Source organism: Pseudopodoces humilis, chromosome 1 (assembly GCF_049639895.1).
Source record: "Pseudopodoces humilis isolate 2021_Gansu_Grassland_sample_001 chromosome 1, ASM4963989v1, whole genome shotgun sequence".
Lineage (NCBI taxonomy): Eukaryota > Metazoa > Chordata > Aves > Passeriformes > Paridae > Pseudopodoces > Pseudopodoces humilis.
In genome coordinates, this window is record NC_142200.1 from 44,986,015 (window position 1) to 45,010,268 (window position 24,254).

Here is a 24,254-nt window from a genome sequence, read left to right on the forward strand (position 1 = left end):
GTGCTGGTTTCCACCAGGAAGATTACAATGGATGTAAGACATATATCCTCACCCTTGTAAATCCTCCAGACTGATGGAGTTGTGCTTGTTTGAGTGTTTCTCAACAGAATCATCTCCCACCTGTCTGCCTGCATCCAGCATTTGTCAGTTGCTGCGTGACAGAGCAGCTGCAATCTTTGGGGTGCACGATCGCTGCTGCAGTGGCGCGCAAGGTGTGCGTGGAACGAGATCCAGCCCGTGTGGATGGGTGGGCTGCCCTCCACAGGAGTCTGTGTCTGTCCATGTAGCTCGATTCTAGAGTCAGCTCACTTCAACACCCTGCTAAAATACTTGAGGCTGACTGCCTGTATTTAGGAAGCAGGGCTCCTAACACACTTTGCAGTGTAAAATGAGTTTGGATGTCACTCTTCTGTATTTCCTGTAGTGAAGCTGTCTCTCAGGAAGAAGCTAGGACCAGTCAGCTCCTCTGTGTGAGAATAACCTGAGCTGCCAGGTAAAAGAGCTCTTAAATTAAAAATGTTACAAATTCCTATACAATTTAGAAGCACTACAAACTTTTGTTCTGAATTTAATGTCATATAAATATGTAATTTTTTATTTAATAGAGCCTGACTTTTTAAAATTTGAAATTAGTGTCTAGGAAGAATATTATATTTTGTTTAGTATCTGAATTTGGTGCAGTTAGTTTCTGGACATTTTTGTGGGTGGGATACACTCACCTTGACAAGGGAAGCTAATGCCTGTGCACAGTCCCTGCTCAGACTCTGTGGCTGCTCCAGCAGGGTACAAGCCTGCAGTAGTGTCCCTGTGCCATCACCCTGCACTTTGTGATGCCCTGGAGTACCTCAAGTGGCAACAGACAGCTGAATCACATCCTGGATGTTGTTTATTAAAGGAAGCATGCTGTAACATTTACTTTTGTCATGTGGTATTTTTTCAGATTTTGCTTTCTACAATTATCTGTTACAGGCATCTGTTTTCACATCCATGGATTAATTATTCCTTGCACCACCAGTTTATGGGGCTGTATTGCTTCTGTGCTGTGTCTCAGTTCTCTTCCTTTCTCCTCTCTCTACCTCCTCCACAGGATTGCATCTGACCTGCTGTTGGTTTTGGTATGGCTGCAGGGATGATTACACCATGGCAGCATCTAATTTAATAAACAATAAAGCCACTGTTTTGTATATGTAAAGTTTGTCAATGGAAATAATGTTATCTGTGTGTTTTTTTATCACCCCACCACCAGCAAAATGTTCAGGTGTGGCTTTGGCATTTCTAACCTCTGCAATAAGCATTATTTATTGCTCAGAGCCACTGTCTAGGATGTTTTAGGTGGACTTTCCTGTCCTCTTAACTTAGCACACAGGTTTTGTATGAACTGATTTGGTTAATGGTGTGATTTTTCTAGTTACTGGAGTGCATAAATCATTTCCACCTCTAGCATGGAAGCAATTAAACATGTAAATGTATGAGCATGAGTTATGCGGGTATAAACACGTTTCTCTATGTTTCACTTGTGTATGTCCACACTAGGAATCACAGCAATGCAGTTGTACTGTATTGTATGTGAGTTAATCAGAAAAAGTGCACGGTCCCGTGTTTCTCATACTAAATTCTGTGCTTATAACACCCACCTCTTCCTTGCCTCTGTTGTGAATGCTTTTATGTTATATGGATTGCCCTTCTAGAAGAATTTGTAATCTAGTGTGTTAGTCTGAATGTACTGCTTTCAGTCTAGCTAGAGGAATCTCTAAGCAGGTGGGCTAAGAAAGAGGAAAACACTAATATTTGAAGTACAGTAAAAGTGATATTGGGTAGCTGGCCTTGCAGCTTCTCTCATTGCAGTTAAAGTAAGCTTTATAGGAAAAGAACATTATTTGGGCAGCCAGGGTGACCTTTGTAGTTTTCATAGTACATGTGTGATAATACTATCTCCAATACATTTGCCTGCCTCTGTTCAGAGAGATGTGTTGCTTATTTACTAAACATGTCATCAGCATCTCCTGTTCCTCCTCAGTTCAGCTGTGTCCCTTGGGCTGTATTTCCTGCATATTATTTGAGTCCTGTTCTGAAAAGTCATTCTTGCATGTTTTCTTTACAACATTCCTTAGTCTGGTACCTTCTTGCTTCACTCAAAGGAGCTAAAAAGATTAAGGCAGGTGTGCTTAGTGGTAGCATCAAAGAGGAAATCTGGCACATGCTTGGACAGAGTTCATTTTTCAAGGTCAGCCCATATCTACCTTACCCATTTTCCCTTCCTGCAGTCCCTTCCTCATCCATTAGAGCTCCAGCAGATGAAGCAGGGGTCCTGTGGACAACAGCCTGCTGTACAACCCTGGCTTATCCCTGGCTTAGGTGCCAAGTTCAGGGTGCTGTGAGAAAAGAGTGGATCATTAAAAACATAGTCTAAAATCTTTCACATGGAGGGAGGTTTGCAAATGTAACTTACAGAAATGTCTCTATTACCTGATTTTTCTTGTGAAGCTTGTTTTGACTACCTTAATAATGTTCTCTGTACGTGTATTTTTTTCTCCTTTTTCTATTAGTGTAGGGATTTTAAAAAGCAGAATGAACATCTTTTTAACCTTCCCTGGCAAATTTATCTTCTGACAGTCCAAGCCCAAGTTCAGCAGCAGGGTTGAGACCTGGTAATCTGTTTTACAGGCTACTGCTGCACAAGCTAACAGCAGAAAATTGTTGTCCTCTATGTGAACTGCAGTTAAGAAGGATGTTACAAAGTTTGTATGTGACTTTCATGGGTATTTATTGAAAGCAGAAGAGCAAGGATGTTTGGGAATACTTCATTCTGGGCTCTGAAGGGTAATGTTTTCTGGGGACACGTGAATAGACACAGTTAACAACTAAAAGTTTTAGAAGTGCTTTGTCTCTTTGAATTTTATTCATTAATAGGAAGCTTTCATTTAGGCTTTAGTACAGTAGTGGCCTCTTTCTCAGGAAGCAGTTCCTGTAGAATCCTCCACATAGCACACAGAGGCTAATTGTGCAGTCTCTTGCCTTTATGGGCTGCAATGCAGGAGGAACTTGTGCAACTCTTGCAAAGGGAAAGGCAAGTGTGTTCTTGTCCTGTCTATGGAAACGTGTTGTCCTTTCTCTTAGAGAAAGCAGCAGTTAACAAAACAACATAGATGTGATTTCTGGCTAAGTAGTCAAAGTTGTGAAGATCTTGGAAAGCTTAATTCATTATGGTTTCATTGCCATGTTTGTCATTTATAGAGAAAGAGGTTCCAAGCATGTGAAGTGGGATGCCAGGTCCTCAAAGTAACATTCTGGAGAGGGGCAGAATTAGCAACACCTAATGGATTCTACAAAGCATATGCGTGCTGTAGTGGGGTCTCTATTGGGTTTGGATATAGAGCTTGTTTTGCCACTACTTTTCTAAGGCATTTCATAGAGAATCTCCAGAGTGTTTCCTGATTTCCAGTGTGAAAATTTTGTATGTAGAATTTTGATGCTGAGTCTTCTCAAGGATACAGAGGAAAAACTGAGAGCTAATAGTGGTTTGAATAAAATTCATGAAAGATGAGGGGCAAACTTAATGTACAAAGGAATACATCAAAAGATTTCCCCTATTCTGAGAAGGTTTTTTTGTTGGTTGTTTGGTTTTTCTTGAACATCGTGAGTTTTGAAAGGGAAATGGCTCTGGTGGTTTTTTTCCAAGCTGCTTTAACAGTGTCCTCTCTTTGTGGAATCTGCATGAACAGGTTTATCAACAGGGATTTGAAGACAGGTATTGGTAACAATCTTTTTATTAAAAAAAAAAAAGTTAACAGGCTCAAAGGAGGCAGAGTTGAAACAGATATATTTTTGTTTTTTACTTAAATGTGATCCTAAGACACAAGTTCCTCTTTTTTGCACTGCTGCCTGTGAAGGAGTTCAGTGTTCTGAATATATAGATTATCATGGCCTTTGGGATGTTGTGCATCCACCGGTTTACCTACTTTCTGGCTTTTGGTATTGAATGATAAACACTCCTGTTCTGCTTCTATCCTCCATTATCTGTACTCACAGCCAACCTGACCATCTTAAACATGATTAAAATATAATTCAAAAGTTATTAGCTAATTATGACGCAAAGTACTTAATTTGCCATTGCACCCTAATAACTTAAAGGTACTCCCGATAGCTCGGTAATAACCATATCATAAGCAAAAGGACACGGTTGCTACTAACTTAATAGGCAGCTTCCCTCAAGATAAAACAAATAACATACCTCAATGAAATCGGATTCAAGCTTAGTAAAATCATCTTGGCAAGCAAAGAGAGTATTTGTTAATTTTTCTGTGAAATGTTATCATTGCCAAGAAAACTTGGTTACAAAAAGCAGAGATGGCAAAAGTATTTGCATGAATAATTGATTTAACATTTCATTGGTTTAAGTGATTTTAGGAAAAGTGTTTTTGATATGCTCTGAAAAACTAGAAAGTTCTTAAGGACTTATTTGCAAGACACCAAACACTGTAGGAGATGTGGGGCTTAAAGGTTTGTAGACTGTTCTTCAGTATATCCAGTGTGTGCACAAGCCTGAAAAGAAAGAAGAGATGGCATTTTAAAAGACTAAAATCCTGGTGGTCAAGCTGTGGCTATGGACCTGTGGGTGTTCAGGGAAGGCCATATGTGTAGCTCCTTATTGCCTGATGTCCTCACAAATATCTGGAGCAAATTGCCTGCTGTGATGAGGGGGATGATGGCATGAATTTGCAGCCTCATGCCCTGCTCTGAGTCTCCATGATTTGGCAGGTGGGTCACTCAGGGTGCTGGCTGGTCCCAGAGGTGTCTCAAAATCCTAGAGGAAGAGAGGGGCTGTGGCATCGGTCTGTAGACAGTGGTTTGGCTAAGAAACACCTATTTGGTGATTGCAAGGCTTAAATTTTCTGGAGATGTATCTGTATGGTAGCAAAAGGGCTAGAGAGTGTATTTGACAAGACAAGAAAAACTGAGGGTCAAGGATGTATTCAGTCAAAGAATATACTGAGTTGGAAGGGATCCACAAGGATCATCGAGTCCAGCTCATAAGTGAATGGTCCATACATGTCTTGGGAAGTGTCAGCGACTTCAGTGTCTGTCAGATAGAGGAATCTCACTTTCTGAAAAGTGATGGGGTTTGTGGGGTAAAGATCCTGTTTTGGGGTGGGAGAGCAACTGGGGAGCAGAGGATAGATCCCTCTCAGCCATGTCTGAAGCCTGTAATGCAACCTAAAGATTCTGGAGGTTTGGCTGACATGGTATTGAAATTGCTTTTAAAACACTGACCTGCCCAGCCTTGTGTGAAAAACTGCAGATTAGGGTTTCAGCCTGCTCCTCTTATCAGTCTGCATCTCACTGGTACACCAGAGCAAAGAGAGAAGGAATATGGTAAACAGAAACTCCCTGGTCCTTCCATGGTCTGGAGCAGTGCTGTCCTGGCCTCACCCTTGTTGCCATCTTGCAATGTGGGAGATGGTTTCCATCTACCTGCATATACTGTTCTCTGGTCATGAGTCAACAGCCCTCAACATCCCATCCCAATATGTATTCCTTTCTATTCTAAGATGTCAGCATTTCTAAAAGTGCCAACTGTGTCTGGGTAGATGATGGTCCTGAGTTTGGGAATGAGGGTTTGAACATCCCGAGAGAAGGCTGACAGAGACTACATTTTTGGACTGGCTTTTGTTGAACCTTTGGGCACTCTATGCCCACCAGGGTGGAATGGCTGTCAGGCAGTGTGTTCTGTACACCAGGGGAGTTGCTGTATTACCTCTGTTTCATGGTGTAATTATTAGTTCTGGTGTGAAACTCCTAGGTCACCTCTTTAGCAGGTGTTATTTTATTTTGGAAAAACTTCCTTTTTGGCCAAACAGAGGTTAGGGTGCTCCTACTGACTTGTGGAGCCTTGGCCATCCATTTCTTAATTCACCCCTGTGCTTCCTGTGACCCATGTACCCACATTTGTTCAGCTGTCACTTCAATACATGTCTCTCATTCTCCACGCTCATCTGTGGCGTAGAAAGACGTAGTTTGCTCTCGTGTCAATAGCATTCCTGCAACATGACTACACCATGTTGTGCCATTATACTTTTCCAGTTAATATGTCAGTTTGTCCATCTGGATTAGGTCCAACGACTATTAGTTCATTTTGTAAGATGTCTGATTTTCTTTCATCTCTGCTCCTGATGCTGCCTCTGATCAGGCAGGTTGTAGCAAATCTCATGTTTCTCTCTTTTTTCTGGGTGTTTTTTTTTTTGTTTTTTTTTTTTTTTTTTGTCTCTGGTGCATTCCCTGGTGATACCATGTCACTCATCGTTTCAGATCCTTCCCATCTGCTCTTCACATACTTTGCTCTGCCTTTAAGATTATTCACCACTTTTTGTCTATCTCACTTCCTTCTAAATGCTTTATGAGCCCTCTGAGCTTGCCCCTACCTTTTCTTTTACTGTCATGCTGAAGTAACAATCTTAAGATGTTTGAAATCTTCTCCATGTAAATGATTCAGTTCCTTAATCTTTAGCAAATATCTCCACAAAGGTTTGACATTGTTTTACTCAGTATTTGGCATTTATCTGTTCTTTAAAATGTAACTTTTTTTTTTTCAAATCTTGTAAGAACCGGTGCTTTAATACCTACCTCTTCCTGTACATTCTTCTTCTCTGTCATTTTGGCTCCTATATAAATACTTTCTCTATAGAAGGTTTCATGAGCTTTTAGGTTTTAATACATTTTCCCCCTGTTACCTTTGCTTTATAATAATTTGTATTCATGCATCTTCTCATGATGTAGGAATTGTATGTGCCAAGGAATTCCTGAGACTCATGGACACGAAACCTTAAATTAAATGTAAGAAGAAAAAGATAAGAACAAATTATAATAGCACTGAGAGCAAGAGATTACAACAGGGTATTTTGTTAAAATGTGGTTTTTATAATATAGATTCCTGAAAATTGCAAATGTATTCTGTTATGTTTATGAGCCAACTTTTGTTATGCAGAGTTATAAAGGTTGCTATGTTTTCAGTCTCTATGGATCCAAATGATGTGAGTTATTAAAAAAAGAAAAGCAGGTTGATACTGTCAAAGTGGTGTTCAAAAGAAAAAAAAAATAGAAACCTCATCATTCTCCACTTGGGTAGTATAACATTTCTCACTGGCATAGACACCTCTTCAACTGTATTAGCTGCTAGGGAACAGTGCAAAATTATATAATTTAGACATACGAGGAAGTAAAATTAAATAGCCATGAGATGAGCATACCATTAAACAGATCTAATTTATAATGGACTTTTATGCAAATTGCCTTTGAGCCTTCAGTAAAAGAAAATGAAAAGAAATTAATAAGGACAGCTTGGACTAAAAAGTTGCCGAGAAAAAAAAAAAAATAGAAGCCTTTTTGAGTTCCAGCTCACTCTCCACACACTCCAGAATGTTAAATAAGCGTTCCCATTAGCCACATAAATATAATGATGTGATAATAAAACTTGCACTTAACTTTTAAGGACCAAATTCCTAATCACTTTGCTGCAGTGGTTCCAACCAGATGAGTAAGATTTCAAATAAAATACATTTACTTTGTCTTGTGATTCATTACGGGAGGGAGAGAAATGTGCTTTCATGAGTATTTTGCTCTGCTGAATATCCACCCTCAGTGAAATCCAGGCAGTTATTTGCCTTGCCACAGTGTAGGATTGCAGGTTCCAGGGCATCACTGATGCTCCCCCTGTTGCACAGGCCCCTCTGGGGGGTTAAAAAAAGGACTTCTCACCACTTTTCCTCCCTTTTTGTTGTTCTGTGAAAGAAAGTGGGAGCAGGGAACCCTGACAGCTCAGAACTGTTGAAAGTAGTTTATTGCAAAAGATTTTCAGTTGGTTTGGAGTTTGTAGTGTCCTCTGATAAAGACGTTAATATGAGAAGTGATATACTGAATATATTCACTTATAAGAAGCCTGTATTTTCTCAGAGAAGAAAAAGGTTTATTTCTACCTTAGATTGAAAGTGAGGTAATATCCTGCATGTTTGCAAACATCAAGGCTTGCAGCTTTTCCATATACCCTGTATCCTTTTGATTACAGAAAGGAAGAATTTCAGCTCTCTCCAGTGAAGCCATTAAAACAATCTGCAGAATTCTTTCATTTTTCTTGGCATTAAGAGAGTTTTGCAATAGTTGACTTAATTAGTACTGGCCATCTTGTTCCTAATTATTGCTGCTTTCCCACATTTCCAGCTGAGGCAGAATATACTGAAGTGCAGTCTTTTCTCTTTATGTGTATAATAATAATATATTTAAATATTTATACAACAAGAGAGCAAGGCTATAAACACACTATGTATGCAGTTTTGCTGCAGACAGTATATTTTTATACTTGACAAGCAGGACTTTTTTTCTGAAGAATTTGAGAAATCCTGCAAGCAATGTCATCCTCATGTGCTAGCTTTTTGATATAGAAATGCTGTTACGGGAGTGCTGATCTGTGGGAAGAAAGATCCATCCCTGTAGTATTTTATGGAATTAAAACAATGATCTTTTCCATTCCCTGTTGTTTTTTCTCCAGTAAACAAGGGCTTGTAGCTATACCTAGTTTGTGTCCTTTAAATAAAACCAAATTCTCTGATGGAAACAGGGTTTTCCGCTGGTTATATTTTCAACCCTTGAAGCATTCGATTTCTGACAGTGGAATATGATACTTAAAGCCACAGACATTAATTATTACCCATTGGAGGTCGCACTTTCAACCCATGGGACATTAATTTTTCTGATATATGGAAAATTCCAGCCTGTTAGTTTTAATTAAATATTTCAGAAGCACATTTTCTTGTAAATGGACTGCAGTTTCTTATCCTTTACCCTTGATATTTGGCTAATTCTGCATATAATTATCATCTTATTTTGCAAGCCTACTTCAGAGCGCTTTCCTGTCTCAAAACTCCATTCACCTGTTATGCATTTGTCATTTAAAAAAGAAAGATGTCTTTGCCAATCATTAGCCAACATTGTCAAGAAGGAGATGGAGAAAAATATCATTCAGGTTTTCTTGGGAAGTGAAATTATGATTTACCATTCCCTTCTTGTGCCAGAAATCTGGTGTCTCCTAAACATGAGTAATCCCACTGTGAGATCAAGCAGGAGTGCCAGCAAAGCTATGGGTGGCAGGGAGGATGGTTATCAAATGGTATTGTACAGAGGGGGTGACAAGTGAGGCATGAGAAAATGCTTCCCACTGTGCCCCCAGGAACCCAAGAGTTCCTGGTGTGGCTGGAAGGTGAGGATGCTGGTTGTTCCCCAAATCCTGGTATAGCCCAATCTCCTGTCCTGATGGGTATAGCAAATGCAGATTAGGAGCAGAACTGTGTCACCAGATTTGGATCCCACAGTATCTAAAGTTTTTTCCCTGAAGGACATATGAAGGAAGCTGGAATCTACATTTTTTCCATCTGGAAAGGAAAAAAGTGTTTATTTTTTTACAGAAATTAATTAATTTTCTTTACAGAAGTCTCTCTGCTGGGGGTCTACCCTTCCAATGCTGTTTTAATATGTGAAAGTGCAGTTGTGTATTGCAGAGTGATCGTGGGGGGGGGGTGGAGTCAGGAGGGAGTTGTGACTTTGCAGTTCCTGGGATTTTTTTGCTGCTGCTGCTGCTGCTGCAGAGTAGCAGAGCACTAAGGCAGCACTTTCTGTCAACACTTCCTGCCCTTTCCCAAAGCCATTCAGGTCCCAGGTAGCACACCCTGTGGCTGAGCGCTCTCCTCAGCATTATGGCGTTGTCAGAAGGCTCCATCCTCTGATACTATCTTGCTCTTCTCTAAACAATTAATAAAATGGAGACAAAAAGCCTAGAGGTTTAAAATATGTAATTATATAAGTAATTTAGAACTAGGAAAATGCTGCAGAAACCAATTACAATTATACATTTCAGTAATGACTGACTTGGCCAAATACATGTTTTGTGTGTGAATTCCGTGATAAATTTGAAGATGACATGCTTGAGTATAAGGGAAAATTAATTCTAAATGCTGAGTGCTTCCATATTAGACATAAAATGTGGCTCATACACCAGGTGAAGAGGAGCCTGCGTTCTATGGGCTGTCACAGCTTAAATTTTGAGCAGCAGGGCAGGCAGTAACAAGTCTTTGAGGAAGAAAGCTTGAATAGTTCAAGGGATGGCTTTGAAAAAAAAAAAGTGTTCTGTACCTGCTCATGATGCAAAATACATTTAATTCCTTATATGTTACAGATTTCATGCAACTTGAATTGATTCAGACGTTTATTAGTGAATTGTAAATGACCAGCTGGGGTTAATGGAGTTTTATTTCTTTCCTGGTCTCCTCCCAGCTGGTGAAAACTATAGATGAGATTTGTATTCTGTTCACAACTTATCTATATAGATATATATATATATACCGGCTCCAGGCACAGACATCATTCCAAACTCAATTTGGGCTGCCTGTGCCATTTTCAAAGGGAAGATATTTGGCTGTTGATACAACACAGTGTATGGTCACCTGGAGCCCTGCCCCTCTGCAGTTCCCTGAGACCGTGCTGCAAGCCCTGCTGCCTCCCACCTCTTGAACACCTTCCTGACATCCCCTTCTGCTGGCCAGTGGATGGGGCATCTCTCAGCCTGGGGGGCTTTCTGCAGCCAGGAGGGCTGATCACCTCTGAGTATTTGGTGGCTTTCTTTTTTTTTTATTGCTGGTAGTGGGGGTTCATTGTTTATTCATTGTTTTTAAAACAAAACAAAAATAGTGTGTTGTGACTGTTTGTTGTCAGAAAGTACTTCCACATTGCACTACAGATATATGAACAGGCACACAGAATCAGACCTGCCAGTCACTCCTGCTCATTTCATTGGGAAACCACCAGTGACTCAGGAGTGTTTTGCAAATGCCCCAGTGCAGAAACAAAACATTTATTTGGTGTTACTCTCTGAGGGTTTTGTTTGGCGTTTTCAGCTCATCCTATTGCTCTAACTAAAGCTGGTTTGGGAGACTCGCATCCAGAAATGTATGTGCACCCACCTGGTTGATGTTGCAGGACCTGTTGCCAAGCAGAGGCTGTCCAGGTGGCTGTGTGGTTCTGGTGGTCAGTGGGTGGTGTCTAAAAGCTGAGACATTTTTCTGTGTTATTTGAGTGTTCTGGTTGATACCTGCCGCAAGCACTTAACTTTTACACTAAAGCATTACCTCACATTGAAATGTTATCAACTCTGTACCCCCATCTTTATATTTACCCCAATGTGCTGCCCCTCACCTCAGCTGTGCCTGCCCTAGTGTTGGTTGCAGTAAATGGCATCTAAAAAGTGACCTGGGTTTAAAAAACAAGTGAGAACCAAGCAAAGAACCAAACCAAACCAAACTATTCCCCAGGTACAGTTTCCTAACTAAGTCAAGTTCCCTATGCAGTGCTCTGGAAAGCAGAATGAGTCAGTCCAGGGCGTTGGAGCATCTAGAGGGGATGGGCTGTGCTGAAGGGGACTATCAAAAGAGGTGTCCAAAACAATTGAGAGGTTGTCATCTTATGAGATCCAGATTGGGGCAGTGAAGTGGGTGGGAGAGGCTGCTGGCCTGGCTCCTTCCCTTCCACCTCCCCAGCTGTGCTGCTTGGAGCATGAGGCCACGCTGGAAAATACGTGGCTTACACAGTGGTTTGAAACCAGCCCTTTTCTAATGAAACAAAGCCACAGAGTTGCTTCAGTGAAGTTTTCATGGGAGGGTTTTGTAGTGCTGGGCTGCTTGAGCAGTTCTTGAGCTGAGCTTGGTCTGACTCTGCTCCTTGTGTCTTGTTTCCTCTCCAGAATCGGCCGGCTTTTCGATGGCACAGAGCCCATTGTCCTCGACAGTCTCAAGCAGCATTATTTCATTGACAGAGATGGGCAGATGTTCAGATATATCTTGAATTTCTTAAGGACATCAAAACTCCTCATTCCTGATGATTTCAAGGTGAGATTTCAAGGGACTTGGTTGTTTTGCATGTACCTTGGTAAAGCAAGCATCTGGTGGTAGTCAAAACAGAGCCCTGAATAGGGATGGGGAACTTGCAGGGTATGGTGTTTGATTTCAGGTACATGGCAGAAGTAAGAATGGAGTTGCTAAAGTGGTGTCTTCCCTTTCTAGGGTGGCATCAATATTAAACTTTCCCCTTCTGGCTATTGTGGTAATACAGCAACCTTGCCAGATTTGACCTAGGAAAATTAAATGTACCATATTCATGGAAACAGATGTGATGTTACAATCTGCAACTGGCTGCTCATGAGCTTTCCTGATTGCTTGTCCTCTCATCCATTTTTATGCTTCCCTAGTGATTGCAGCAGCTCCAGTTTCCACTCCCACACTGAAATTCAGAAAATGGTGTGTGAATCACAATATTGACAAAATAAACTGCACACATGGTAATATTTGGGCATTAAGTCGTAGAATCTTTTCTCCCTCAGATTCTTGAATGCATACTGCAAGTTTAATTTTGGAGTTCTAGAGAAGTCAGGAATTAATAGTTCTATGTTCTAATAGTTCATTTAGACTTTTTATTAAAGAGCCTGCTTTTTATTTCTCTTTAGCTTTTAGTAACAAGTTGAATTAGTGAATTAGTGATAGTTCATTGTCAGACAGAGCCTGCAAAGGTAGAGCTTTAGAACCCATGTGATCAGCTACTAGGTATGAGGGTGTATATGTGATGTCTTCAGTCAGAACAGATCCTTATCTTAATGATCACACATCAGTGCACCTGGTTCACTGTAGGAAATGCAGCAACTGGGATTGAACAAGAGAGGTGATGGGTGATGAGGCAGGGATGGAGCAGTTCACCCTGGTTTGCTGTCCTTTTGCTCTCATAGCTGAGGCAGTTTTTCAGGCATTTGGGCATAATACGGTGTGATACTGAGTTCAAGAGCTCTGTTTCAGCAACCTTTGAATCATCTGCTGTAGACACATCCTTGCTGCTCCCATATGTGACAAGGGTAGATCCCTCTGAATAATGTGGGAGTTTGGAGCTAACAGCTAAGCATCATTTCCTTCTTTTGAAGCCTTAGCATGACTTTGTGCTGCTCTTGGCACTTCTCCTGCAGGTAATCAGAAATAGGAAAAAGGAAAATGGGAAAAAGGAAAAGCCACCTTTCATGCAATATTAAGAAATTACATATGTAGAGCCTTTTAAACACATAAATGTACTGTAGCTGTGCTGAAATTAAAAATGTAACTCCTGGCAAGTTCACCCAACTGTGATGTTCAAAGGGGTGTCCTCCCCAGTTAGCTTTAAGGTGTACAAAAAAACAGTGATTAAAATGAACAGGTTCTTGTTTCCTAGAAACATATAGATTACATTACTTTTTTGTTACACAATAAATGTAAGCAGTATTTTTGCCATGATTTAGGTGTCCTCATCAAGTATTTGGCTTCTAGTTCACATTCAGGACCATATTGACTGTTAGCAGGCTTCTCTTGTCATTTTGTTTCACTCTCTTCCCTAATTCTTATGTATCTATTTTCTCTGTATAAATATTTTCCAAATGGTTTTATGCTCTTACACCTAGAAAAACAAGATTTTTTAAAAAAATGTTTTTTAAATTTAAAAAATGGCAGTAGGCAGACTCCACATCATTAGTTCTAAATTACTTCTGCAGTGGCTATGCCTAGAAATGCATTCCCTCTGCTCTAGCATTTGAGATGATGTAGTAAACAATACTAGTGGCAAAATAGGGAAGTATTAAAAAATACTTAATTTTTAAAATGCACTAATATGTGCAAACATTATGCAAATATCTGAATCATTTTACACTAACAACTATTACAGGCTCCCTCATTTACATTCTTATACCTGTCACAATGCCTGCTAGTATTGCTGTAAGACACAATGGATCCTAGTGATGAATTTTCTGAATCCTGATTGAATTCTGTTCCATCTGTTCAATGAGATCATTATTATATGACATCACTGTGGAGATGAAATATGGGAAAAAGTTGGATTTTTTTTTTGCAGAAGGGAGTTGAGCAGGCATAGCCTTTCCCAGCTCTTACAAATGCTGCTATATTCATTGTGTTTCAAATGGCTGATGGTTATTTTTTGCTTGCACTGTTACTTTATTACACCTTCCTACACAGTAATTAGGAGCTCTGTCTGAAGTGTTCCAGACCTGGAGCAGCGTTGGCCTGAATAACCATACACCTTAAGCACCACATTAGCAATGTCTCTTTTAATTGTGCACAGTAATGTATGTGTCTTTCAGGACTACAGCTTGTTATATGAAGAAGCAAAATATTTCCAGCTTCAGCCCATGCTAGGAGAGATGGAACGGTGGAAACAGGACCGGGAGAGTGGCCGCTTCTCAAAGTCTTGCGAGTGCCTGGTGGTGCGAGTTGCCCCAGATCTCGGCGAGAGGATTACACTGAGTGGAGATAAGTCATTGATAGAGGAGGTGTTCCCAGAGATCGGTGATGTGATGTGTAATTCTGTCAACGCCGGCTGGAACCACGACTCTACACACGTCATCCGATTTCCGCTGAACGGATATTGTCACCTCAACTCAGTTCAGGTAGGAAGTCACGTGTGCATTTTTTGAGAGGGAGCTGCTGGTCAGGAACCAGCGGGCTGACCCTGTTCCATGTCACTGGAGCTTTTTGGTGAGCAGAATCAGCTGGAGGCTTTAAGCAAGTTATTTACATCTGTGTGTCGAGTTGTCTTTCCCCTTTTAATTCGCGTATCACCAAATCTCTTTGCAAACAAACTACAGTAGTGTTAGAATTTTCTGTGGTCATAGGGAAAACCCTTCACTTGCAGTGTTTGTTCCTGATTTTTTACAGCATAGTAGAGGCCTGTTGCAATTGATAGGACAAGGGGTAATGATTTAAACTAAAATAGGGTAGATTTTTACTAAATGAAAGGAGAAAAATTTTGTAGTGAGGGTGGTGAAACACTGGAACAGGTTGCCCAGAGAGGTGGTGGATGCCTCATCCATGGAAATATTCAAGGGTTAGGCTGGACAGGGCTCTGAGCAGCCTGGTTTAGTTAATGTCCCTGCTCATTGCAGAGGGGTTGAACTGGATCATCTTTAAAGGTGCCTTTCAACCCAAAGTATTCTATGATGCAGTGTAGCAATGTCTAATATCTGTAGATGTTACCAAATGGATAAGAAAAAATCTGGGAGACAAATGCAGGTAATTCCTGAAATAATTATAATCAACTTCAGTGTTAGTGTTATGTTTTTATCCTTTGTTGGGTAAAAGCAACTAGCCTCAGACACCTGTCTGCACCTAGTTAGGAAATCCTGCATAGCCAGTGCTTCCCATGTGGAATCATCAACAGCAAATTGATGCTGTTGGGTTTAAACACACCTCCTAAATGCTGCAGGCTCATGAGTGAATTCTTGTACAGAACAGGCTTGCAAGCTGAGCTTGGCATCTTTTCACCTGCCAGGTCCCACTGTCCATGTAGAGAATCACAGAGTCATTAAGGCTGGAAAAGATCTCCAAATCAACAAGTTCAGCCTTTGATCAAACACCACCACGTCAACTAAACCACGGCACTAAGTGCCACATCCAGTCATTTCTTGAGTGTTTCCAGGGATATGACTTCACCAATGCCCTGGATAGTCCATTCCAATGCTTAATCACCCTCATAGTGAAGAAATTGTTCTGATGTCCAACCCAGCCTGAATGTCCCCTGCTGCATCTTGAGGCCATTTCCTCTTGACCTGTTGCTGGCTTCCTGGTAGAAGAGCCCAACATCCGCAATAAGAATTACAAAGCATATTTACTGATGTGAAAAACCTGAGTCAGAGTGGCAAAATATGTACAGGCCTCAAGAGAGGTAATGGTCCCACACTGATAACAGGAACATGTAAGCACCTCCCAGTACTAATAGAAATGGGAGACAGGACAAGGACTACCAATAAACCTGAAGAATGAGGTACAGGCCAAATGGATTGTCCATGCCTGAGCTAGTTTCCAGAGTTGCTTCCACCACATTTTTTCTCAGGACCCAAGTTTTCCTGTTCTGTTTTTCAGTGGCTTGCACCAACACATTTGGGCAGGGGTGGGAGATTTTGGCATATAATGTTAAAAGCTAAAGATCACATGTGTTTTGATCGCTGTTTCCAAGTCTCTTTTCCTACCCCTTCCTTTTTGATATGACTGCTGGTCAATTAGCCATGCTTAAGTACTTTGGAAAGACATTTGCCAAGCTGAAGCATTTTATGTAAAGACATGGCATATCTTCTTTGAAGCACTTTTAAACCTCAGTTTGCTTCTTCCCCTGCACTAGTCCTTTGCAGCCTTCTGCCATTCTGCTTGCCAGTGTTGTCCCAGCACACATACAAGCCAATTTGGCAACTGGTGAAACAGCTGAGAAAGCCGTGGTAGGCATCTGATTCCAGCACAACCCTTGTGAGGTCTGGTCATGCTGAACAGAGGATCCCACATCCTCTGAGGTCCAGGAACATCAGCCCCTTCCTTGGGGCTGGCGGCTGTCAGGCTAACCCTGGTAAATCCCAGGAAGTCTCTTTCACAGGTGAAGGCAGAGGAACCCCAGAACAGGTGAAGATGATGATAAAAGTAACAAAGAGTTAGTTTTTAAGTGTCTAGTAAATATCATGGTAGGTTTTCTGAAATTATGACCGTGTTATCTACACTGTCACCATGTCGTTGAGGTGTTTGCTCAGCATCTGCTGTGCAATCATGTATTTGCCCTTTTGTGTTGTAAATTCTGTGAAGCGAGAATGTGTTTTTCTAGTCATGTTTCTGTGACCAGAAGAAGACTGGATTTGTTGGCAGTACTAAAAAATAAAATAAATTTTCCTTATTTTTTTCTTTTTCACTACTCAGTGGCCATAGTCATCAGAAATCAACCCGGTACTATTAAGTTAAGCTATGTAACCACTCTTTTTTTTCCCTGGCTGAATCCATTTAAAAACAGCAGTTATTATTGTTGGACAGCAAATAGTCTGTTTATTCACTTATAAATTGCTGTTTGTTTCCTCTTTTTTTGCAGGTACTCGAGAGGTTACAGCAAAGAGGGTTTGAGATTGTTGGCTCATGTGGAGGTGGGGTGGACTCTTCCCAATTCAGTGAATACGTACTAAGACGAGAACTCAGAAGGACATCTCGTGCACCCTCTGTCATTCGAATAAAGCAAGAGCCTCTGGACTAAAATGGACATGCTTCTTTATGCAAAAAAAAAAAAAAAAAAAAAAAAAAGGAAAACAAAGAGGAAAAAAAAGAGGGGGACATTTCATGTGCAGTTTGGACTCCAAACAAGTCCTGGAACTAAAATTGAATAAAAGACACATTTATATCAAATATAGAGACCACACCTGAATTCATATGGGAACACTTGGAATAGTAGTGATAATAATAATAATAAGCTCAAGGTATAAAAGAAAACACACACACACACATAAAAAAATATGTATGTATATGTATGTCTGTACATATATATATGTATGTATATGTCAAAGGGTAGGAAATGCAATGGCAAAATGTGGTAGATGAGGTTGGTGCTGTGATGGCCATTAAGTGTCCTAGGCCCTTCCCAGGCCCACTTGAGGGTGTACAAGCCATTTCCAGGGGGGGATTCATAGACTACTCTTCACCCATTTTCATTGCCAAACAGCCATCCACTTTTTAATGTGTATACACCTTGACTCAACTTTATTTGCATATGGAGGTTTATGTCTGTCTTTTTTAGAGGTGGATGGGCAGGTGTTCAGGAGACAACCATCCATTGCATTGGAAAGCTGAAATTTTAAATGTAGTTTGTACAGAAGTCGCACACTTTTTGTCTGCCCTCACAGATGTGAAAGGTTAACTTTTCTTTTGAATGAGGTTTTTTTGTTGTTTTGTTTTGTGTTTTTCAAAGGGGGCCAGAATAATTAATATTTGGTAGAGATGCTCTGGTTTGAATCTGCTGCTTTCCTACAATTTTTTCAAATTTTATAATGTATTAAATACAATAAACTCCTGTTTAAAATAACAAGGGTCTGGTTTAAGCCAACAGAAGCAGAGAGGTGGGATTTCACTGCACTCCAGCATGTAGAGGGGCAAGGCAGTGAGCAGGCAGTGCTGCCTGCACAGGGTGGAGCGAGTTAAAGGCAGCAGAGGCTGTTGAGGGATCTTCTGGTGTGGTGCACATGGCTGCTGTTCCTTCAGCACTATCTCTTTTAACCTTTGTCCTAGTCGGAAGAGAGGCTGTTGGTCAGACCTGAAAATAACACTGGCTCAGCCCAGGGAAACCCATCAAAAAATGACATCTGGTTCTGTAACCTTCCGTGTGACAGTGAATCCTTGCATCATTCCCCCTTGATTAAGGAGTTGGCAGCTTTGACTCTCCAAGCCCTTGCCTTGCTGAGTGTTAGTCAGCCTGTCTGGTTTTCAGGTTGCTCATTTTCCTCGTTACAAGCCATTGTTCTTCTGCCTAGAGAGTGACATGGCCAGCCCCTTGAGTTACCCATCGGCTGCGTGTCCCTTGGTAGCAGACAGTAAATCTACATCCTGCATTAGATGTCCTGTGAGCTGCTCTCTTGCAGCGTCTCACTGAGGCCACCTCTGCAGGCACCAGCTCCAGGCCTGTGAGATTTTGCAGAGGTGCCACATCCTGATGCCACTGCATGGACAGCTCATGGGTTGACGCACCAGCAACCACCACCTTTCCTCCAAAGTCTCTTTTTATGCACTGTTACAGAATATGACTGTGTGTTCATCCTAGTATGGAAATTTTTATCAACAATGGTGCTGGCGTTCCATTCATTTTGGTGACACTTTGGTATTTATTTAAGAAAAGAAAAAAGAAACTGTTAGATACATGTAACAACATTTTTTAATATTGTCTGATAACTAAAAAAAAAAAAAACAAGTTACATTTTTTCTGTTTTTTATTAAAGATGTCTGAGGACATCTTTAACTGGCAGCACATATCAATGGTTTGGAATTACTGAAATGTGAAAATGGGTGAGGGAGGGGGCTCTAAAAATTAAGGTTCATTAGCAGGCTATTAGATCTTCAATGTGATGCTGATCTGTCTATTCACAGTACTGAAACAGCTGCCTCATTGAAAATGCTTGTTTTCAATCAGCAGCAAGAAGTCCTCTTACAAAATAAACAAATGCTTGCTCTTACTGCCCACAATTTGGTTGTTAGTCTGCATAGAAGTTGGAAAGCTAAAACCCAGGGAAATAAATATTTTTAACAGATCTTCAAACCGTTGAAAGTGATGAAATTTGTGATGTCGAAAAGGATGCTGGTCCCCGTGGGTTTGAGAGTACACAAGTACCAGTGCAAGGTGATGTGATTCTTCAGAGACTGCTGCGCAGATCCTCTCATGCATCCTGGTGGAGCTGAACTTTCTGGGGCCTCCACAATGTCTCAGGGGATGTGTTTACACTCTCTGTTCGGCCCAAAGGTATTCCCACATTCAGACCTGCCCTGCTGGCCCCCATCTGTGCATATGGGCTTATGTTCCAATGCAGGCTGGAGCTGGGGGGAGTGCAGCTCCTTTCCCTGCTCTTTGGTGAGCAGGCACCACAAGCCTGCCTGGCCAGGAGCATCAGCAGCCCCAAAAGTATCCCTCCAGTGCTGGCAGGGCCCACACTGCCAGGCAGGGTGTGGAAAGCGAGGAGCTTTGCCTGCAATGCTTTCCAACATGTGGCTCCTAAAGCCAGCAGGTTGTGCTCTGCTGGTGGTTTTGCTTGCTCAGCATGTACCTGTCCAAGTCAATGACCTTGAAGATACCACTGTGCTCCTCCCAAATTTTCAGCTGGCTGGTCACCCTCTCAGCAAGCCCGCTTTTGTTGTTGATGGAGTCAAAAATCACTCTCAGACCTGGATGTAAATGTTTCTGCTGTTACAATGTGGTCATGGAGTAAGAGGTCATGAATATTCAAACCAATGGCTGATTAAAAATGTATGCAGGAATAAACTGGCTGTAGATTTTTAGAGAGCAAATGAGATTAGTCCAGTTTGCAACTGAGTTTTATAACCATGTGTTTTTAAAATGTTCTTTAGAAAAACTGATCAACAAACAAATAAGCAATTTCTCCAGGAAAGTGAGGGGAATGGGAGAACCAAGAAGGACCAGATTACTGTCAGCTTGTTTCTGGAGGTTTGTAATTTTGGCATCTAAGTGTATCTGTTTTTTTATTAGAAAGTGTTGACTCCATTTTATGCCATCAGTGGTGCTGTGTTTAATAACAAGAGGCAGAGCTGCAGTGAGCAGTAGCTGCCAATGTTGTACTTCAGCAAGTTGGTTAAGCAGCTGCCAGGAGAACTCTTGCAGACGTGCAAAGATTGCAGATGGCACCAACTCCCCTTCCCAGAGTGAGACACAGGCAGAGGAATTTGGTCCTCACCTTTTCTTTGGGTAATGCAAATGCTGGATTTCTGCAGTAACCATCGACCCAGGGTTTACTTCTTCCCGTCACCTCCTTAATGTACCAAACAGCTGTGTAATGTAAGTATGGATCCTGGCATGCTTGGACGAACATTAAAACTGAGTGTCCTGTTGAAGACTGAGCTAATTTACTCTGTGCTACAGAAAGTGAAGTCCTGCTTTGTCCCTGGGTTGATCTCTCTTTCCAGAAGCAGTACTGGTAAGTAGGTGCTGCTGATTTATTCTGTCTTCAGGTACATACTAGCCAGGCAGTCTGGCCCAATGAACGTTTTCCCTCTCCATTGCCACATGTCTATAGAAGGAAGCAGATTATCTCAGTGCTTGACTGGCAACAAGCAAGTCGAGTTAACACATTGTTTTATGATGCCCGCTAAAATGCATAACGAAAACCAATGGAGAAAACTTAGTAAACTCTGAAAACATGAAAGTTGAGCCACCCATTCAATTATTTTCCTTTATGCTGAACAGGCACTGAATTCAATTTGAAGTCAAACATTTTGTTCATAAGCATAATTTTTTGCAGCAAGCTTTAAAAATTGATTTCTATACTAATTACAGGGTTTTTACTGCCACCCAAATGAGTTGTCAAGTGAATTTTTCTTTAATGTTTCCATTGCATGACTTGGGGGAGGGGGGGGAGGGTTGGATTTTGGGGGGTGAGAAAAGCATTTTTTTTTGACCAGTGGTCAGTTTTTCAGAGAAATAAAAACATCTATTTCCATCTGTCATTTCTTCTCTGAGGAATTCTATATTATGAATTATTTCTATGGACAACTGGTATTTGTATGTTGGCATTCAAGCTGCCTGAGGTTTATTTACAGTGGAAATGAAACCAAGACATCCTTAGGGCCTGTAGACCAGTTGCTTTTTCTCAGACTTCAGTTTGAGTGGTTTATTATTTCTTGAGGGTCTGGAGGGATCGCCACCACCAAAAATCAATATGTTGCACCAGGTCCCAGTGTTGGCTTTGGCTGCTACCCCATTGATCCATTTTTTTGAAGACCCCAAAACTCACTTAGCACACGGGATCCTCTATTTGAGACTGAAACTACTAAAATCATAGCCCTAACTCCTCTTAAAAAGAAGAAATGCAGGCACACAGTACACAAGTTCATCCTCTTACAAGCTGAGCTAGCTCTGCTAGCTGATAAGCAGGATGTTAACATTGATGCTGTGGGGAAACCATAGTGCTAGCCCACTGAAGCATCTTCTATATGCATAAGTAAGAGCTCCAGAAATGGAAATGTCCTCTGACAAATGGAGAAAAACCCACTTCTCCTTGAATAAAGTTTTTTTGTTTGTTTGTGTTTGTTTTTGTTTTTTTGGTTTTTTTTGTGTTCCACCCCCACCCCTGACATTTTTTGACTAGGGACCTAATAGGAGTCCCATGCCCCTAAAATAATAAGGGGGTTAATATTTTTCAGGTGATGTAGGGGATTATGGGCCAGATCCCATCTTCTGCCCTCCATATTCATGGTGAATTTGCCTCACACTCCACTCAGAAGCCAAAAGGATGCAGTGTAGTCATGGGCTGTCAGTGTCATTGCATCCACAGCAATAATGTCATCTCTGTTGTTTCTAAAAATACAGTATTTTCCACTGCAGGTCAGAGGAAGCATAGGTTGATGAGACTCTTTTCTCTCAGCCTTATTAAAGCCCTATATGCATGAGTTCTCCTCTCTGGAGAGGCTGTCACTAGCATCAGCAGGCTGGATTTGTGCTTCTTGGGAAGCATGGAGTGCTGGTACCCATTCATCCCTGTCTTGTGGTCCTTGGAGCACAGCTCTGGCTTGCTGGTCTGAGAAGAGATGGAGAGAGGGAGATTTGTCTCTGTGTTTTGGAGTTCGGACTGATTAATGATCTCATCTACAACCCTAAATGGTATTGTGGCTTCTGTTATGTAGCTTGTCAGTGTTGTTATTAATTTTCCTGAGGAAAATGTGAAGCATGGGATGGCTGGCCTTGCCTCCTTACCAGTAGGATGCAGTCTAAAAGACAGGGTGACATTGACTTAAAACAAAAACTGCATGTGGTGAAGTCCCCTAAATTCATGTACTGCATTCATTCTGACTTCAGGTCAAACCAGAGCGCTCAGTGAGGCTCCCCAGTGGATGTTTGATACTGCATTTGATTAACTCCCAAGAAATTGCAAAACAAAAGGCAAAACAAGCAGAACACGGATGCTTGTTCTGAAGATCTGGAGCCATGATGTCACTAATCCATGCTGCTTCTGAATAAATATTTCAGTTCTGGGTGGCTTACATTAAAACCAAAAGCAGCTGTGCATTTCTTTCCCTCGTTTTCTCCAGCTCAGGAGGCTTGTTTTTCTTCTGCTGGGGGCTGTGCCTGGGCAGCTCAAGAGTAATAACTTTGGCCCTAATGCAGTGCTTGGTCTCTTCAAAGTATTGTACAGACCTTCAATTAAGCACCTCTCTGCTTCTAAGGGAGGAAGGCAGCAAAAAACTCACCTTGCACCTGGGGAGGCTGAAGAAAGCTTGACTGTCACCCACTTGAGTGTCAAACTGCACGTCTGGAGTCCCACTTAGCCGTCCTTTTTCACAAGTCCTCTTGCAGTACAGAAATAGGTGGAAATCAAGGAGGAGCTGAGACACATTTTTTTTTTTGAGAGTTAGAAGCTATTCAAGCACAAATTATTCAAAGCTTAAAATGTTAGCATTACAACCATGTTATGCTTTACTCACCTTCTGATTTCTTTTCCTAATTCCTTCCAAAGTGAGAGAAAAATAAATTAAATGAAATAAAATTTCCTTTACCTTACATGTTTTAAGTGAAATCTACTGATGGCCTACTGCATTTCCTTTTTCTGGCTCAGCTCCTTAGTAGGGACTATCATTTTCTGTTTATGTTTATGTTACTTAACACAGAACTCAGGCATTAAAATGGGAGAAGGGGAAAGCTCCAAGACAGTTTGTAAAAGAGCTTTGTTTGTTTGTACAGTGGTCACAACAAATTCTGCTGCATGCCAGGATGGCAGGAATGTTTTTCAGGTGTGGTTGTTGAGATGGGGCAAGGCATGGCTGGCTCCCAGCTTCAAGTGCTCTACAATAAAAATTACTACAGTGGGAAATTAAGGCTCAAACCCTCACGAATTATCTTCCTCCTTAAGCATCTGCTCATCTTTCTCACAACTGTAGACTTTAGATGAGTAGTTTAAAAGCTGTGCTATCATCTTCGCTGTAACCAGTGCAGCTATTCCAGAAGAAAGCAGCTTGGCTCAGGGACAGCTGTTCTGCAGAAAATTTCTCTTCTGATGCATTATTGATAGATGTAAGTTAAAGCCATAAAGCTCGCAGCTTTATCGGGCAATATCTACTAAATCCTGGAAGCATGTAAGATAACCTAAATGTAATCTACTGCATACCAGCTTCTTCAGTGATGGATAGCACAACAAAAGCAGGACTAATGAAAAATTAATGAAAACAGTTACTTCCATAAGAAAAATGATCTGTTTTCTCCCACCTTTGTATTGATTTTAACTGGCCCTGTAATTGGAAGTGTATAATTTTTTCCTCAGGTAAAGAGGATTGAGGGTGAGGGAGAGTGAGTGTATAATTCTATTCATGTTTGTGACATACTTTCAGGCTACAAAAACAAAGCATTTTCCTTAGGATGCTGAAGCCGCCTGTGAATGCCGACTTCAAGCATATTTTCTCAGCTCAGGCAAACTGCCATGCTGGTTTGCCTGAAACCAGATATTGCATGCACAGAGTACTTGGCACGCTTTGAAGGCTAGCAAGGAAGTACAAAGAAACTATGTTTAAGGAAAACCAAATACAATGCATGTAACTTGGTGGGTTTAACATGTTTCATGCATTTAAGTTCATTCCTAATTGATCTGCTCCTTGGTGAAAGGGAAAAATCCTCCATTGCTCTTTGGA

At 41.1% G+C, this 24,254-nt stretch overlaps 1 protein-coding gene across 6 annotated transcripts in view; it reads left to right on the forward strand.

Moving 5' to 3' along the window:
- Positions 1-18,700, forward strand: part of KCTD1 (potassium channel tetramerization domain containing 1) — a 68,990-nt gene extending 50,290 nt beyond the window's left edge. For all 6 annotated transcript variants that reach the window (XM_088063950.1, XM_014254058.2, XM_088063957.1 and 3 more), the window contains exons 3-5: positions 11,780-11,924; positions 14,204-14,509; positions 16,963-18,700. In XM_088063950.1, the coding sequence (XP_087920076.1) occupies positions 11,780-11,924; positions 14,204-14,509; positions 16,963-17,121 (610 nt within the window). In that variant the 3' untranslated portion in view covers positions 17,122-18,700. The remainder of the gene's footprint in view (positions 1-11,779; positions 11,925-14,203; positions 14,510-16,962) is intronic.
- Positions 18,701-24,254: the final 5,554 nt, after the last annotated feature.